The following is an 18,432-nucleotide window of genomic DNA, read 5'->3' on the forward strand; positions in this document are numbered from 1 at the left end:
AAGTTTATTTATTAGTGTTGCAAGTAGGCTTAAGTTAGCACTGTGATAAAGTTACTGTGAAAATCCCGTAGTCGCCACACTCCGGCGCCTGTTTGGGTACACTGAGGGAGAATTTAGCATGGCCAATGCACCTAACCAGTACATCTTTCAGCATGTCTTTTTTACTTTGCTGGCCTTTGCTGATTTGAGTTGTAACAGCACTTGTAGTGCTACAATTGGTCTAAGTATCCCTGTGCCCGTGCCTATGTTAGCTCTTTGAGAGAGTTATCCAATTAATTCCACTCCCTTGTTCCTCACCCATGGCCAATTTTGCTTTCCCAGGCAATTATGTTTTACAAGTTACTGTGGAACCTGCTTCTGTCACCTTTTCAGGCAACAGTGCATTCCAGATCATAACAACTAACCAATGACAAAAAGGCCACCACACCCACACAACTGTACCTCAGCAATAAGCATCCCCAGGGTAGGAAGAAAGAAAATTAGAACAGAAAATGACCTCCGTTTCAAACTGCGCTGAAATTTTCAATTCCAGCAGAGATTATAATTAATCCATTTTCTTGTGTATTATTTTGAAGGTCCGGATCCAGGGCTTAACAGGGAACGTTCAGTTTGACAACTACGGTCGACGGACAAACTTCACAATAGATGTATTCGAGCTGAAAAATACAGGCCACAGAAAGGTGAGATGTCTTGAGCAAAAGTCCACGTCAGCATTAACAAATTGTCAGCCTCCAGTACGACATGCCAAAGAATACACTGGCAGAAGGGGCTGGCAAATGTTCTCCTTCTGAAAGTGTTGATCAGGAGCTGCTGGGGTCAAGGGTGGAATCTGGTGTATCAAAGATATTCATTTCTCATTTAAAAATAACCTGCAGAAACTCTGACAAACCCTTGTCTACAAGTGAGTGCAATGATGATGAGTGCCAAAAATTGAGCTCTGTACCACTACAATGGTATTACGTAGGATTTATATTACAGCTCAAAAGATCAATGCTGGTTTTTATGTTCCACATGCACCTCCTTCCAGCTGTCTTCATCTAACCCCATGAACACATCTTCCTATTCTTTTTCTTCCCCCATCTGTCTAGTTAACTTCTACTTAAATGGACCCATATCAATTGTTTCAACTACTTCGTGTGGCAAGTTCCACATATTAACCACCCACCGGATAAAGAAGTTTCTCATGAATTCCCAATTGGATTTATTAGTGACTATCATGGACGTATGACCTCTGACAACTAAGGTATAAGGTGCGCTGAGTGATCCTCAAAACCACTTCAGTTTATCCAATAATGTTCTAAATTGGATTAGCTATAAACAATATCTACACAATAACAACTGGGTGCATATTTACTATCTGATAGTCAGTGGATGAAGTGAATCAATGGCTAGGCCAGGAGTTTTTAAATCATGGGACAGAGGAACAGATGATCTAGGATATGGTGTGTGTCAGGCTGAGAAATCATTTGCCTTGCCCATGTCAGACCAGGATTTTACAATTCCTGTTTATTGTGGTGCGGTGCAGTTGTTTTTTGCCAGCCCCAGCATGTTCATACTGCAACATAAATTTACACTTCTCCTCCATAACTGAAACTGTAAAATATTGATTATCATAAGTCTGCCTCGGTCTAGTCAATTGCCACCATGGACCTCCTGGATTTCATCCAGTTTTCTTGTCGTAGTCACTTAGGCTGAAATGTAATGATCCAGGTGAATTCATCAGTTCAACATCATTTATTACAGTAAAATAAAATCTCTGCTCCCTCTTGAATTTTTACTTCTTTAGCTAAATGCCAATAAACCACCATTCTTGCATGTTAGGTTTAGATTGAGTTATGGACACAGCGTGATGCACTGAAATGGGAGTGAAATTAGTTTAGGCAGTTTTCAGGCTGAAGATGATTGGCAGACTCACATCACACGTCTGGAACCAGAGGCACACAGCTTGTTCAAAATTAGGATTCAAGTCTCATCTGAATAATTCTGGCAAGACAGATTCCGCTAGACAAGGCTGTGGCCCTCACGTAGGCCTTGGGGCAGTGGTGAATGGGAGGGGGCCGAAGCATTGCTGTTGAACCAGAAGAAACAGTCTTTCTTCTCCTCGTTCCATACTGAGTAAATCACAAAGAAACCTTTTCGCTGGCGACCTACAGCAGTATCGTTAAGGGCCATTGGTTAGACCATCCCACAGAAGGTACCAGAAAATACTGAGCCAAGCACATCTGCACATACACTCATTATTACCATTACTGAGGCACTGAAGTGGGAGCAAAATTACTTTAGGCACGTTTTCAGGCCAAAAATGATTGGCAGGCTCACATCATGTGCTTGCAGCCAAAGGCACAATTGTTTGAAATTAGCATTCATGTCTCATCTGAATAATTCTGACAAGTCACTTTCTTTTGGATAAGTTTGGGCTTGTTTATTTGTTATCATTTTTGGAATGGGGATTGTTTAATAATATTTAGGCATGATAGTCTAAGCTTGACATGAGGTGTAATGCCTGTTCTTGTCAGCTGGGATCCTGTATGTCTCTTTTGTGGGGATCATGAATTGGATTCAATTTGGATTGGTTTTTGGAGCAAGCAAAGAGATGGATTAAAGGCTTGCCCGGCCACTCTACACATTGGCTTTATAACTATGAGAAAGGAATAAGCATTAAACCCCTTCATCAGCATACTCAAAGCTCATAATGCCTGATTATTGGTGGCCGTTTGGCAGTCAATATAACGCTGAAGCTATTTTAGTGCCTTTGGTCAAGGGATATAGTTCTGTGAAATTGAACCTTTTGCTCCCCCTTTGAGTAAATCAAACCGGCAAAAATGAATTTTGTTATTCTCCCCATCCTCAGTTTGTTAATCTAGGTTCTGCAGATACAGTGGCGGCACGGTGGCAGCATGGTGGCACAGTGGTTAGCACTGCTGCCTCACAGTGCCAGGGACCCAGGTTCAATTCCAGCCTCGGATCACTGTCTGTGTGGAGTTTGCACATTCTCCCCGTGACTGTGTGGGTTTCCTCCGGGTGCTTCAATTTCCTCCCACAGTCCAAAGATGTGCGGGTTAGGTGGATTGGCCATGCTAAATTACCTGTTAGTGTCAGGGGGACTATCTGGAGTAAATGCATGGGGCTTGGGTGGGATTGTGGTTGGTGCAGACGCGATGGGCCGAACGGCCTCCTTCTGCACTGCAGGGATCTATGATTCTATGATTCTTGAAACTATTAACGTCATCTCCTACGGAAATGGTTTTCAAACACCTGTAGCTTTGTATGTTCCTGAAAACTGAATGCAGCAGTTCATTGTGTTTATAACTCTATTTTCTAAAAGTGGAAGGACTTGAAATTCAGAATTCAATGGATGAGAAATTTGGAACTGTTGCGCTGCATCAAGGTGGGGCTGTGGATGTCGTACACACTCCTGGGGAAATGCACTGCGTTGCCTGTCACACTTCCCGCACAGCCCACGCGATGCGTGAGAAGCAAATAAATAGTTACTTGCATGACATCACACAGGCCAACATACTGATCTGACACGCATGTTCCAGATGTGAACCATGTGGGTCCATTTAACCATTTGCATATCACTCACAAAAGATCAAACATGCAGCTATGAATGGGTCCTGCTTAACTTAAAGAGCCAGGCACCCAACTTGCAGATATGATGATTTTGAAGAAATTCTGCAATTGCAAACTGTCTGAAAGCACTCTGGAGTGTTTCTGTGTTCTGGATTTGGCAAAGAGTGTCACTGTATCATTACGGGGATAACAGAGGAGTGGGTGACCTGTCCACACAAAAGCTGCAATAAGTATGGAGACAGCAATATCAGTGCCTCTGGATTTGCAACATGACAGGAGCTGTGGAGAGGGGTTTTACATGATGCCCTTATGCCAACTTGGCTTTCGACTCTTCCATGGTACTTGACAGTGATATTCAACCCTCTGCTATATGCTGCCCCATTGAGAACCTGATCTGAGTACCCAGTAGCAGAATACATCTAAAAGTTGTCAAATGAACCATCCTTTACCTCTGGTCTGGCCGCAGACCTCATGTGCTCAGTGAGTCACCCATGTACTGATCCCCAACTCTATAATAATCTTTAAAGTATGTGCCATGTCAGTATCAGAGGTGGTGTCAACTCAAGTGATGGGGCCTCCACATCAGTGCTGTGCTGTTACTCTGTCACTTGCTCTTGGGACTGCTGTGGCCGGCCGGGTGGTGGCTCCTGGTTATCTGAAAGCAGGAAACCAGAAGGTGAACATTGGCGTGAGGACAGTGGGATGGGGTGAAAAGTAAGAGGTCCACGGTCACATCATCCGCACGCAGCTTGTTCATCATGCAAGGCAGCAGTATGAGAGTTGAGCAATGGTTATACAGAAACATAACATTATCCTCAATGTTCTCGGCCACAATGGATGCTACAGACTCTGCTGCAGCTGACTCCATGATGGGAAGAACAATCTCCTCCATAGGGCACAGGGCATTCAGGCATCCTTGTCCCTTGCCAGCTCTACTGTGCTCTGCTCTCTACTATAGTGTGCTACTTTGTCCTGCAAGAGGGAGGGAAGAGTGTCAGTGGGAGTGTTGCACTGTGTTTGGGTGATATGCCTGCCACAACTGGATAATGGCTCGGTGGCACAGTGGTTAGCACTGCTGTCTCACAACATCAGGGACCCAGGTTCAATTCCAGCCTTGGGTCACTGTCTGTGTGGAGTTTGCACTTTCTCCCCGTGCTTGCGTGGGTTTCCTCCGGGTGCTCCGGTTTCCTCCCACACTCCAGAGATGTTCAGGTTAGTTTGATTGGCCACGCTAAATTGCCCCTTAGTGTCCCAAGATGTGTAGGTTCAAGGGATGAGTGAGGTAAAAATCTGGGGTTACGGAAATAGGGCCTGGGTAAGATGCCCTGTCGGAGAGTCGGTGTAAACTCGATGGACCAAATGGCCTCCTTCTGCACTATCGGGATTCTATGAACTGGAGATGCATAGAGACAGTGATAGATGGGTGTGAGTTTGGAAGGCGTGGTAAGTGTGTGAGAGTTCAGTGGAGTATCCGGATGTAATGCATGGGTCCTGAGTGCTGGGGTGAGTGGAGGGGGTGTGATGCATGGAGCAGTGTGAGAGACTGGTGGTGTGGTGAGGAGAAGATGCATTCACTCACCTTGACAACCCATGTAAGGTCATTAGACTTCTTGTGGTTATGTTACCAGGTCCTTGAATCCAGGTGCTGAAAACTGACCTCCCTGGCCACCTTCCTGCTGAGGATGATCCTTATGGGCCTCCTGACATCCCTGGAAACATGGGTGGGGGTTATGATCTTATCAAGGTTTGACAGAATGTTGGTTCCAAAGAGAAAACTGGCGTGTTTCTCTCCAGACCTTACCACACTCCATCAAAACAAAACAGCTGGGCGGTTTCACACAGTCATGCAGTGGGGTGGAGCTTAAACACGCAGAAAGCCCAGCTGCACTGAGATCAGGGTGCCCCAATCAGAACATTAATAAACCTCTCCTTAGTGACCACAGAGGTCTCAGAGGCTCCCTAACACCTCCAACCCTGATCGGAGTCAGAGCCTGCACCTCGCCCTCCATCGGAGCCCCACCCCCTGATCACAGCTAACATCGCTTTGACTGCCCCCTCCCTCCCAAACAGTCGATGCTGGCACCCCCAGCCCTTCCCCTCACCGAATATTGGACCCCTCCCCCTCCATCAACAGCCAATGTCGGCATCCCCTGCCCCCACCCAAATGGCCATCGCTCTCATCCCCAGCTCCCCCGCTCCACATACTTGTGAACCCCCCTCCCCATGAGGCTCTCACTGCGGTCAGCCCCTGACACTGCCCCTGGCACAGGTTGGCACTGCCAGGTGGGCACTGCAATGTTGGTGCTGCCAGGTTGGCATGGGCATGGTCCCAACCTGGCAGTGCCAACCTGTGCTGAGGAGCAGTGCCAAGGAACTAAAACCAGGGGACTTTGCCAGGCAACTTAAATGTGTGGAGATGCCGGCGTTGGACTGGGGTAAACACAGTAAGAAGTTTAACAACACCAGGTTAAAGTCCAACAGGTTTATTTGGTAGCAAAAGCCACACAAGCTTTCGAGGCTCTAAGCCCCTTCTTCAGGTGAGTGGGAATTCTGTTCACAAACAGAACTTATAAAGACACAGACTCAATTTACATGAATAATGGTTGGAATGCGAATACTTACAACTAATCCAGTCTTTAAGAAACAAAACAATGGGAGTGGAGAGAGCATCAAGACAGGCTAAAAAGATGTGTATTGTCTCCAGACAAGACAGCCAGTGAAACTCTGCAGGTCCACGCAACTGTGGGAGTTACAAATAGTGTGACATAAACCCAATATCCCGGTTGAGGCCGTCCTTGTGTGTGCGGAACTTGGCTATCAGTTTCTGCTCAGCGACTCTGCGCTGTCGTGTGTCGCGAAGGCCGCCTTGGAGAACGCTTACCCGAATATCAGAGGCCGAATGCCCGTGACCGCTGAAGTGCTCCCCAACAGGAAGAGAACAGTCTTGCCTGGTGTCTTGCCTCCCACAGCAGAGTTTCACTGGCTGTCTTGTCTGGAGACAATACACATCTTTTTAGCCTGTCTTGATGCTCTCTCCACTCCCATTGTTTTGTTTCTTAAAGACTGGATTAGTTGTAAGTATTCGCATTCCAACCATTATTCATGTAAATTGAGTCTGTGTCTTTATAAGTTCTGTTTGTGAACAGAATTCCCACTCACCTGAAGAAGGGGCTTAGAGCCTCGAAAGCTTGTGTGGCTTTTGCTACCAAATAAACCTATTGGACTTTAACCTGGTGTTGTTAAACTTCTTACTGAACTTAAATGTGTACAGTTAAGTGTCTAAATTATCTATTATTCCTAGTTGCATCCTTTTAAAAATCCTGCATTGAACTTCTGACTTTAACAAGGCTTATATCAGCATATCTATGGAGTTAATTCTGAGGCAGGTGGAGGGTTTATCAGTTTATCTCGGAGTGTTCTTGATGCAGTTTTATGACTGGGAGCAGCTGCTTGCACCAATTATAAGCGTTTTTGTATTCTGACAATCAAATGGTGACATTATTTGTCCTACAACAGAGCTTTGCCTCTGGTGCCTTCCCCTTGTATACGTGGTTAATGTACACTCGCTGTCTTTGAACGAGACAACTGTCTGGCACTATTGAATAGACGACTGGTAAAACATCCTGAAGAAAAAATGTTGTTGTCATTATCATTCAATCTAAAGCACAACAAGGCAACCTGAGACAGCCACTGTGCAGCAATTATCAGGGAGTAGATGGGGGCCGATTCCGCTGTCTGGCACATCAGGAATTTTTCTTTACTTATTCCCAGAATGTAGGCATCACTGATAAAGCAAACATTTATTGACTGTCCATAATTTGTGGTGAGTCACATTCTTCAAGCGCTATAGTCCCTGTGATACAGTGCGACTCGGGAGGAAATTCCAGGTTTTTGATCCAGTGGCAATGAAGGCAATGAGCTTTATTTCCAAATCAAAGCTGGTGTGTGCCTTAGAGGGGGAGTTGCATGTGGTAGTGTTCCCATGTGTGTTCTGTCCGTGTTCTTCTAGGTGCTTGAGGTCACGGATTTGCAAGGTCCTGTCAAGGGACCCCGGGTGAGTTGCAACAGTGCATCTTGCAGATGGTACACATCGCAGCCATGGCGCATCAGTGGTGGAGGGAGTGAATGTTTAAGTTGATGGGTGGGGTGCAGATCAGGCAAGCTGCTTTCCCCTGGGTGGTGTTGAACCTCTTGTATGTTGGAGCCACGTTCGTCTGGACAATTGGAGAGGATTTCATCACAGTCCTGATATGCTTATGGTTGATAATGGAAAGGCTCTGGGAGTCAGGACGTGAGTCACTCATTGCAGAATTCTCAGCATCTGACCTGCTCTTGTAATGACTGCATTGATGTGTTTCTGATCATTACTGACCCATGATGTATTTAATGTGGGGACTTGGCAATGTTACTGCAGTTCAGTGTCAAGAGGAGGTGGTTAGATTCTCTCTCTCTGAGTGGAAATGCACATTGCTTAACACTCATATGGTGAAACGTTTTATGTCACTTATCAAGTCAAGCCTGACTTTTTCGCAGGTATTCCAGCATCTGGACATAAACAGCTTCATTATCTGAGGAGTTTCAAATGGCACAGAATATAGAAAATAGGAGTAGGCCATTCGGCCCTTCGAGCCTGCTCCATCATTCATTATGATCACGGCTGATCATCCAACTCAGTAACCCGCTCCCGCTTTCCTCCCATATCCTTTAATCTCTTTAGCCCCAAGACCTATATCTATCTCCTTATTGAAAACAATGTATCGGCCTCAGCTGCTTTCTGTGGGAGAGTATTCCACAGGCTCACCACTCTCTGAGATGAAATTTCTCCTAATCTCAGTCCAAAATGGTTTACGTCGTATCCTCAGACTGTGAGCTCTAATTCTGGATTCCCCTGTTTTCAGGAACATCCTTCCTGTTTACCCTGTTTCGTCCTGTTAGTATTTTATAGATTCTATGAGATCCCCCCTCATCCTTCTAAACTCCAGCGAATATAATCCCAACCGGCTCAATTTCTCCTCGTATATCAGTCCCACCATCCCAGGAATCAGTCTTGTAAACCTTTGTTGCACTCCCTCCATAGCAAGAACATGCTTCCTCAGATAAGGAGACCAAAACTGCACACAATATTCCAGGTGTAGTCCCACCAAGGCCATGTATAACTGCAGCAAGATATCCCCACTCCTGTACTCGAATCCTCTGGCTATTAAGGCCAGCATACCATTTACCTTCTTCAGCACCTGCGTGCTTATTTTCAACAACTCGTTGCACATTCCCCTCTCAATCTGTAGCCATTCAAATAATATTCTGCCTTCTTGTTTTTGCTACCAAAGTAAATAACTCACATTTATTCACATTATATTACATCAGCCATGCACTTTCCCACTGACTTAACTTGCCCAAATCACATTCCTCACAGCTCACCCTCCCATCCAGCTTTGTGACATTTGCAAATTTGGAAATATTACATTTGGTTCCCTTATCTAAATCATTAATATACACTGTGAATAGCTGAGTCCCTGTGGTACCTCACTAGTCACTACCTGCCATTTGGAAAAAGACACATTTATTCCTTCCTCTTTGTTTCCTGTCTGCCAACCAGTTTTCTATCCATCTCAATGCACTACCCCCAATCCCTTGCACTTTAATTTGACATGCTAATCTCTTATGTGAGATTTTGTCAAAAACCTTCTGAAAGTCCAAATAAATCACATCCACTGGCTCCCCCTCATAAACTCTACTCGTTACATCCTCTAAGAATTCCAGTAGATTCGTCAAGCATGAATTTCCTTTCATAAATCCATGCTGACTCTGTTCAATCCTGCCACTGTTTTCCAAGTGTTCTGCTATTAAATCTTTTAGAATGGTTTCTCACATTTTCCCCACTACCAATGTCAGGCTTACTGGTCTATGATTCCCTGTTTTCCCTCTATCTGCCTTTCTAAATAGTGGGGTTATATTAGCTACCCTTTAATCCATAGGAATGGTTCCAGAGTCTATAGAACCTTGGAAGATGACCACCAATGCATCCACTATTTCTAGGGCCACTTCCTTAAGTACTCTGGGATGTAGATTATCAGGCTTTGGGGATTTACCAGCCTTCAATCCCATCAATTTTCCCAGTACCATTTCCCTACTAATACTGATTTCCTTCAGTTCCTCCCTCTTAATAAACACTGTGTTCCCCAACATATCGAGTATGTTTTTTGTGTCCTCCTTTGTGAAGACAGAACAAAAGTAAATATTTATTTGGTCAGCCATTTCTTTGTTCTCCGTTATAAGTTCCCCTGATTTTGACTGTCAGGGGCCTTCATTTTCTTCACCAATCCTTTTCTCTTCACAGACCTATCGAAGCTTTTGCAGTCAGTTTTTATGTTCCCTGCAAATTTATCCTCATGCAGTTCAACACTGCCTGGAAAGTGTGTGAAGCTCATTTCCATAAGATTGCCTGGATCTCCAAATGATTTTTGAGTCCAGCATGGCTGCTTCCCTGCTCCTGGATGCTTCCTACCTTGCCAGCGAGACGTCACACTGGTATGAATTACTACTGCTCTGCAGTAGAGCAGACCAGGCACCGTGACCACACCGGGAAGATCAGAGGCAATTGAAGCCCCCGGGTTGTTGGGGGCATGGCTATGCATTGCCAATATGGCAGCACCTTCCTGACAATGCCCAACTGGCAGCCTGGCAGTGCCCAGTTGGACATTGTAAGTGTGCCAGGAGCAGTGCCAAGGGAGTGGGGCCTGAGTGGGTTGGGGCCTGACATAGCCCCCCCTGATGGAGGGCTATGCACTCTTGATGGGGGGGCGATGCACTCTTGATGGGGGTCTCTGCACTCTGATGGAGGGCAATGCACAGAGGGGGCTATGTAATCTTGCTGGAGGGCTATGCAGTCTGATGGAGGGCTATGCGCTCTGACGGAGAGTTATGCGCTCTGATGGGGTCTATGCACAGAGGGGTCTATGCACTCTAATGGAGGGTATGCACTCTGATGGAGAGCTATGCACTCTTGTTGGGGGCTATGCACTCTGACAGAGGGCTACATACTCTGATGGGAGGCTATGCATGGTGGGCCTATGTGGGGCGATTATGCAGGGGCTGTCATGCAGGGGTGGGTCATGGAGGGTGTCATGACTAGGGGGGTGGCGGTGGTGCATGTCGGGGGTCCACCAGGGGACCCATCGGAAGGGCCCCCATACCGGAGACCCATGTGCGGGGTGACAATGCCACCGATGGAAGGAGGTATCCTGGCTCACCGGCAGATCGGGGCACTCTGCAGAATGGTGCCCAAGTGCTCTGAAGCTGGCTTCACCAGCATGTGTAGGCTCTGCACCCTCCCACCCCCAACCCCACCCCAACCCCCGCAAGAAAATAGCATTAAAATCGAGACATTGCTTGACTGGGAGTTCATGTAAGTCAGCAAACACAAGGGTGATAGCTGAATGGTATTTGGTGTGAGTTAAGAAATAGATGGCAGTGTTTTGGATAACCTGAGGTTTATGGAGGATAGAATGTCTGTGGTTAGCCAGGAATGTTGGAGTGCTGAGTTCACCAAAAAACCGGCGTGGAGGACTCCTATTCTCACGCTGTTAAATTTGTTTGGGAAAGTTCCGCCCATATTCACACAATCACCAGGACTGCCTATCTCCACCAGCTTAACATTGCCAAACCTCACCCATTCCCACTTCATCTGCTGATTAATCCCTCATTCATATATTTTTGCCTCTAGACTCGGCTATTCCAACATTCCTGGCTGACGACAGACATTCTATCCTCCATAACCCTCAGGTTATCCAAAACCCTGCCATCTATTTCTTAATGTGGAGATGCTGGCATTGGACTGGTAATCACAGTAAGGAGTCTAACAACACCAGGTTAAAGTCCAACAGGTTTATTTGGTAGCAAACGCCACTAGCTTTCGGAGCGCTGCTCCTTCGTCAGGTGAGTGGGAGATCACCTGACGAAGGAGCAGCGCTCCGAAAGCTAGTGGCGTTTGCTACCAAATAAACTTGTTGGACTTTAACCTGGTGTGGTTAGACTCCTTAATCTATTTCTTAACACACACTAAATACCATTCAGCTATCACCCCTGTGTTTGCTGACTTACATTAACTCCCAGTCAAGCAATGTCTTGATTTTAATACTATTATCCTTCATTTCAAATCCTTCCATTATAATTGCATATGTGGCTTGGTGTCATAGTTTTCAAAATGCTCTGTGAAGCATCTTTCGAGGTTTATCGTGGTAAAGGTGCTTTTTTTCATGGGATTTGGCCATCACTGGCATTTATTACCCATATCTAGTAGCCCTTGAGAAAATGGTGGTCAGCTGCCTTCTTGAACCGCTGCAGTCCATATTGTACAGGTACACCCACAGTGCTGTTAAGGGGGGGCGGGGTTCCAGGATTTTGACCCAGTGACAGTGAAGGAACAGAAATGTATTTCCAAATCAAGATGGTGGGCAGCTTGGAAGGGAACTTCCAGGTGGTGGTGTTCCCATGCATCTGCTGGCCTTGTCTTTCTTGATGTTAGTGATCACAGCTTTGGGAGGTGCGGTCTAGGAAGCCTTGGTGAGTTCCTGCAGTGCATCTTGCATGTGGTACACATTGCTGCCATTTTGTCTCTGTGGTGGAGAGAGTGGATGTTTGTGGATGGGGTGCCAATCAAGTGGGCTGTTTTGTCCTGGGTGGTGTCAAGCTTCTTGTGTGTTGTTGCTATACAAATATAAGCATCTGTGGTAGACAGATTGGTGAAGACAAGGTTGATTAAGTTTGTCCCTCATGCTAGTTCTCTCAATATGTGCCAATTCTGGAAGCATGACTATGTCAGGCTATTGCTTGATTAGCCTGTGGGACAGATCACATAATTGTAGGGAAGACTATGCAAGGTTGGCTAGGCTGGGTGTACTTTTGTAATGGCCAGTGTCTAGGTTGATGCCATGTGATCTGCCCTGTTTTCATGGACTGGTAATGGCACAGAAGGTGGTCATTTACCACATCACAAATGTGCCAGCTCTCAGCAAGAGTAATTTAGCTGGGCCACACGTTTATAGCAGCTTTATACAACTTGTTAGGCAGTTCAGAGCTAATCATATAGCTGTGAGTCTGCAGCAACAAATAGGGCAGAGTAGCTAATGATAACAACCTTCTTTCCCTAAAGGATACTTGTGAGCCATATTTTTTTATTTTATAACGATCTGCTAGTTTCTTAATCAGTGCTACTGGTTACTAGCCTTTTTATTCGAGGACCAAAATCTTTCCTCTCCCACTGGCATGTTTTAAGACAGGGGGAGAGTGGGGACAAGATTCCCTCCAGGTGCCTGCCCGCCTGCCCTGAGCACACAGTGATTTTACGTTGGGCTGGGCAAGGCCTTAACAGGGAAACCTGCCCTTTGCCCAATTGAAGCCCTTAAGTAGTTCATCAACAGCCACTTAAGGGCTGTTTTTCGCTCAGCCTCAATTTTTTTAGGCTGGTGGGAAGATTGAACCTCTGTCGGGAAAGGCCGAAAAACAATTAAGTTATATCTCAGGCGGGAAGGGGGCAGGATGTGACTCCATCAGAGGCCTCTTTCTGAAGCCCATTAAGGTCTTGTGGCCTCCGGACAGCCTTCCCCTGGTTCGGCCTCTCCCATAAGACCACAATTTCCTCCTTTGTGCCCCCCAGACCTTCCCTCCCTTCCCCGCCCTGGGACCCCATGAACTTACTTGGACTTCGGGTTCCTGGACTTCAGGCCTCCTCCTGCATTTTCTCTCCTGTCCGTTGCAGCATGTCACTGCAGAGACTGGAGAGCTGCCAGCAGATCGCCATGGCAGGACTTCCTCCCAGCTGAGGAGCAGAAGTCCCACCTGCAGACACTTAGCATTCATTCGAGTGTGAAATGTCTGCGGGGCAATCGGGAGTCCGCGGGGAGCCCTTTGGATGATGAGAAACAAGACTCCACAATCTGCAAAATCCAGGCCCACATTTATTTAAATAACCAAGTTTAAATTCCCAGCCTGCTGTGGTGACATTTGAATTCCTGTTTTCAGATACTTTGGCGAGATTAATAACCCAGCAACATAACCACGATGCTGCTGTAGGAGGGTCATTTAGACTTGAAATGTTGGGCAGAATCTTCTGACTGTTCAGACCAGCGGGATTTTCTGGTCCCTCTGTGGGGGACAGAGACTTGGCTGAGCGCCAAATTCTCCATCCTCGCTTGCAATGGTGACAGGGCGTGAATGGCCAAATAATTCCGGCTGTGAACTCGGTTTCTCTCCACAGATGTTACCAGATCTGATGAGTCTATCCAGCATTTTCTGTTGCTATGCTGCTATACTCCTTGCTTTGTTTGCACAGAAAAGAAAATGAAAAAGGGAGGAGATCCTTGACACTGACTTATTAATGAGGGCGGAGGTGATGCTTTGGGCCTCCGTTTCCTTTCCATGCAGGTTCATTGGAAGGGACTCAAAGTAGGGGTAGCAGAAGAGGTTAGTGTTATGTCATTCAACTGCCATTCCCTCAGGCCTGAGAACTTGAGGGTGGCAGGTGTCAAGGCAAGAGTGGCTTACAAAGGCATTTGCAGCCTTCCACTCAAAGGTGTTTGTCATCCTTTTGGTTTCTGTTCAAAACCATTGAGAAGTCCCACCAGTGCAGGCCTCTGCTAGGAGCTAGGTTGCAATCACATAATGGTCAAAATCCAGAAAGGAAGGATGAGTTCAGAATATTACAGGCAGAGGACACTATATTGCGAGTGTTGAAAATTCAGGTCAGCTGTGAGCACCCAAAGAACAATTAATCAAGAGCTTGCTCAGACACACAAAGGGTAGTTAAAGGCAATCATATTGGTGTGGTACTGGGGTCACAGATAGCCCAGGCCAGGGAAGAACGACCGGTTTCCTGCTCTAAAGGAAACTAGTGAATCATCTGGGTTTTTAACAAACAATCCAACAGCTTCATGGTCACTTTTTCAAAATTCTTTCATGGGATTTGAGCATCATTGGCAAAGCCAGCATTTGTTACCCATCCCTTTTGCCCCTGAGAAGATGGTGATGAGCCACCTTCTTGAATCGCTGCAGTCCATCTGATGCAGATACAACCACGGTGCTGTTACAAAGGCACTCCCTGGATTTTGATTCAGCGATAGTAAAAGAATGGCAATATATTTCCAAGTCAGGATGGTGTGCAGTTTGGAGGGGAACTTGCTGGCATTAACTGGCTGTCAAAGCAACATGTGTTCATCTCTGTCAGAGTGAGTACTTCCGGGGTGGAATAGGGTGTGGGGGTGGTGGGGGGTGGGGGGGGGGGGGCGATGGGGAGGGTGCTTGGAACCCTCTGCATCGACCCCGATTCTCATTAGTCTCCGTCATTTTCCAAATCCCTCTGATTGGGGGTTTTCACTGCAGAGTCCATTGGTCCCAGAAAAGGTGCTAGGGACAAGAATGGTCAGAAATTGGCACAAAGATTTATGGGAACCTAAACATCAGCAACAAACAAAGGAAAAACATAAACTAAGAAGTGGGATATTAAGATTATTGTTAATATGTCTTTTCCATGGTCTTCCGTGTGCTTGCAATTTTATATCTGACATCTAGTTAAAATATTAGGAAATAAAATGAATGACTCTCCTGCTCCCAAACTAATGGTAAAGTGAAGTGAGAAGCTATCTGAAACAGATGTTGCTGGTCCCTATCCCTCCACCAGAAATGGGCAGGATTCTGGCAGAATTCAACTCATATCTATCTGCTGCTCAAAGCCACCCTACCTCACTACAATAGGCACTAGTGTAAATCTGGATTTACATGCGTTACCTTTCATCTGTTTAACACACTGCACAGTTTAGGTGCTCCAGCTATGTTGGTGCTTAGAATAAAATAGAGCAGAATCAGAGAACAGAATCACTACAGTACAGAAGGAGGCCTTTCGGCCCATCGAGTCTGTACCGACCACATTCCCATCTAGGCCCTAATCCCATAACCCCACACATTTACCCTGCTAATCCCCCTGACACTAGTGTCAATTTAGCACAGCCAATCAACCTAACCCACACATCTTTGGACTGTGGGAGGAAACCGGAGCACCCAGAGGAACCCACGCAGACACGAAAAGTGCAAATTCCACACAGACAGTGACCAAAGGCCAGAATTGAACCTGGGTCCCTGGCGCTGTGAGGCAGCAGTGCTAGCCACTGTGCCGCCTTGCCGCTTCATCAAATTTAGTATAGCGATCGTAGTACTACCTCCTTGCTCAGTCAGTTTTGTAACTGAGCTCCACAGGCCAGGAAGGTCCCAGGTTTGATCTCTGCTCCTTGCTGAGTTAACTGATCTCAGCCAAGCAGGCAGTGAAAATGTTCTGGCTGACCTCACTACCATTAGATTAAGGAAGGGGAGATTACTACTAACCGCTTTCTCAGACTAACTTTTCAGTAATGGATCTTCACAGGAAGTATGAAAAGGGGATAAGTTAAATGAATAGACTTAATTTGACTGCATTTAACCAGCCAGGGCTTTGTGGTTACAAAACCATCAATTCTGCTGTAAGCTGAGATAGTTCTGTCCGCTTTCTGGGAAGAAGCTGACCAGATCACACATCGATAGAAAAATATTGCAGCCAGAAAGTAAAATTCTGCAAAGTCCTGTGCCAAAATTGAGGCCTCACAAAATATATCCTAAACCATTGTGCAGATGATTGGAGTTAGTCAATACTGTGCTCCTTTAGTTTCAGGTTATTTGATTACAAACCATTCCGCAGCGCAGTCCTTTGTGCAAACAACAGCTTTACTGTTTGCTGTGAAATTGCAGCAGATGTACCTGCAAAGCTCTTGGTAAAACAGTCAGGAGTTAATTACTGCGGTAATGCCTCGGAGCAGAAACTCCCCCATCTTGCCTTCAGGATACAACTTGGTTGCAAAGCAAGAGGTTTACATCAGACTGGTCTAAGCTGCTGGATGCGAATCTATGACCAGATTTAATGCAGAGAAAAAAACTACTAGCTGTTTCTTCAGGCATGTAATTTAATCAGATCTGTCAAGTCTCACTTATTCCAATGACAGTCAACGATATTTTGCAAGAAAACTTCCTGTTGTGTGTTTCACTGTAAAAGGACAAACAGATCAGAGCACTGAAATCGGTTCCTGTGATACTTAGTTTTTTTTTAAACTTGCTGTTTTCAGTGGACCAACCCTAATTTCATGACATTCAGAGAAATCCTTCACAATAAACCCTGAGGGACAGAATTCAATCTGCCAATGTGATCACAGAGAGCTGATAATACAAAACTGCATCCGTGTACATAAATGGTGCCTTGTCAGGGCTGACCTCCGATCTGGGAGATAAACCATTCCACTGTTGCCTTTTAATGGGTAGAACCATCTCCCCAAGACTAAAAATTTTCTTTTGATAGTATGTGACTGAAATACTTAGTCAACGTTGCAGTTACATGCCGGTTCCTGTTTCAAGGGTGAAATTGCTTCTGTGCTTAAATTTCGGAACGTAGGAACTAGCCATTCCAATCTCAACATGTTCTGCAACTCAATTAGATCACGGCTGATCTGTACCACACCAATCGATTTAATCACCCTTGTTTCGTATCGCTTGATTTAACATAGAACATAGAACAGTACAGCACAGAACAGGCCCTTCGGCCCACGATGCTGTGCCGAGATTTATCTGAAACCAAGATCAAGCTATCCCACTCCCTATCATCCTGGTGTGCTCCATGTGCCTATCCAATAACCGCTTAAATGTTCCTAAAGTGTCTGACTCCACTATCACTGCAGGCAGTCCATTCCACACCCCAACCACTCTCTGCGTAAAGAACCTACCTCTGATATCCTTCCTGTATCTCCCACCACGAACCCTATAGTTATGCCCCCTTGTAATAGCTCCATCCACCCGAGGAAATAGTCTTTGAACGTTCACTCTATCTATCCCCTTCATCATTTTATAAACCTCTATTAAGTCTCCCCTCAGCCTCCTCCGCTCCAGAGAGAACAGCCCTAGCTCCCTCAACCTTTCCTCATAAGATCTACCCTCCAAACCAGGCAGCATCCTGGTAAATCTCCTCTGCACTCTTTCCAGCGCTTCCACATCCTTCTTATAGTGAGGTGACCAGAACTGCACACAATATTCCAAATGTGGTCTCACCAAGGTCCTGTACAGTTGCAGCATAACCCCACGGCTCTTAAACTCCAAGCCCCTGTTAATAAAAGCTAAATATATACCAAGGATTTTTTTTTATTTATTAGTGTCACAAGTAGGTTTACATTAACACTGCAATGAAGTTACTGTGAAAATCCCCAAGGCGCCGCACTCCGGCGCCTGTTCAGGTACACTGAGGGAGAATTTAACATGGCCAATGCACCTAACCAGCACGGCTTTCAAGCTGTGGGAGGAAACCAGAGCACCCAGAGGGAAACCCACGTAGATGCGGAGAGAAGGTGCAGACTCAGCACAGACAGTGACCCAAGCCAAAAATTGAACCCGGGTCCTTGGTGCTGTGAGGCAGCAGTGCTAACCATTGTGCCACCATGCCATTCTTATTTACCGTAGTCTTGAGAAATTTACATGACCCAACATCCAATTTTGTGATAAAGAGAGGTCCACATTGATGATTTTGTTCTGACACTTCGGTAATTAAGTGATATAGGGTGGTACAGGCAGGGGGATTTGAGATGGATGACCAGCCATGATAGTATTGAATTGGTAGAGCAGGTTTTATCGCTGAAAAACACGCCTTTACTCACATTTCTTATGTTTTTGTGTTTTTATTTCACCCCAAAATGCTACAACACATACATGCACACTAAACAGCAAAAGCAACATGAAATAGGCAGATCTAAATGATCTGACAAGGAACAGATCAGATCAAAGCTCTGCATTCCTGCCACA

General features: G+C 45.8%; 1 protein-coding gene across 9 annotated transcripts in view; it reads left to right on the forward strand.

Annotated features, from left to right (window-relative positions):
* The window catches only part of LOC144500057 (glutamate receptor 4), a 284,546-nt gene that overhangs the window by 164,212 nt on the left and 101,902 nt on the right, over positions 1 to 18,432 (forward strand). For all 9 annotated transcript variants that reach the window (XM_078222823.1, XM_078222824.1, XM_078222828.1 and 6 more), the window contains exon 8: positions 576 to 680. In XM_078222823.1, coding sequence (XP_078078949.1) covers positions 576 to 680 — 105 coding nt within the window. The remainder of the gene's footprint in view (positions 1 to 575; positions 681 to 18,432) is intronic.

The sequence above is a fragment of the Mustelus asterias genome, chromosome 10, assembly GCF_964213995.1.
Source record: "Mustelus asterias chromosome 10, sMusAst1.hap1.1, whole genome shotgun sequence".
NCBI classification, from domain to species: Eukaryota; Metazoa; Chordata; class Chondrichthyes; order Carcharhiniformes; family Triakidae; genus Mustelus; species Mustelus asterias.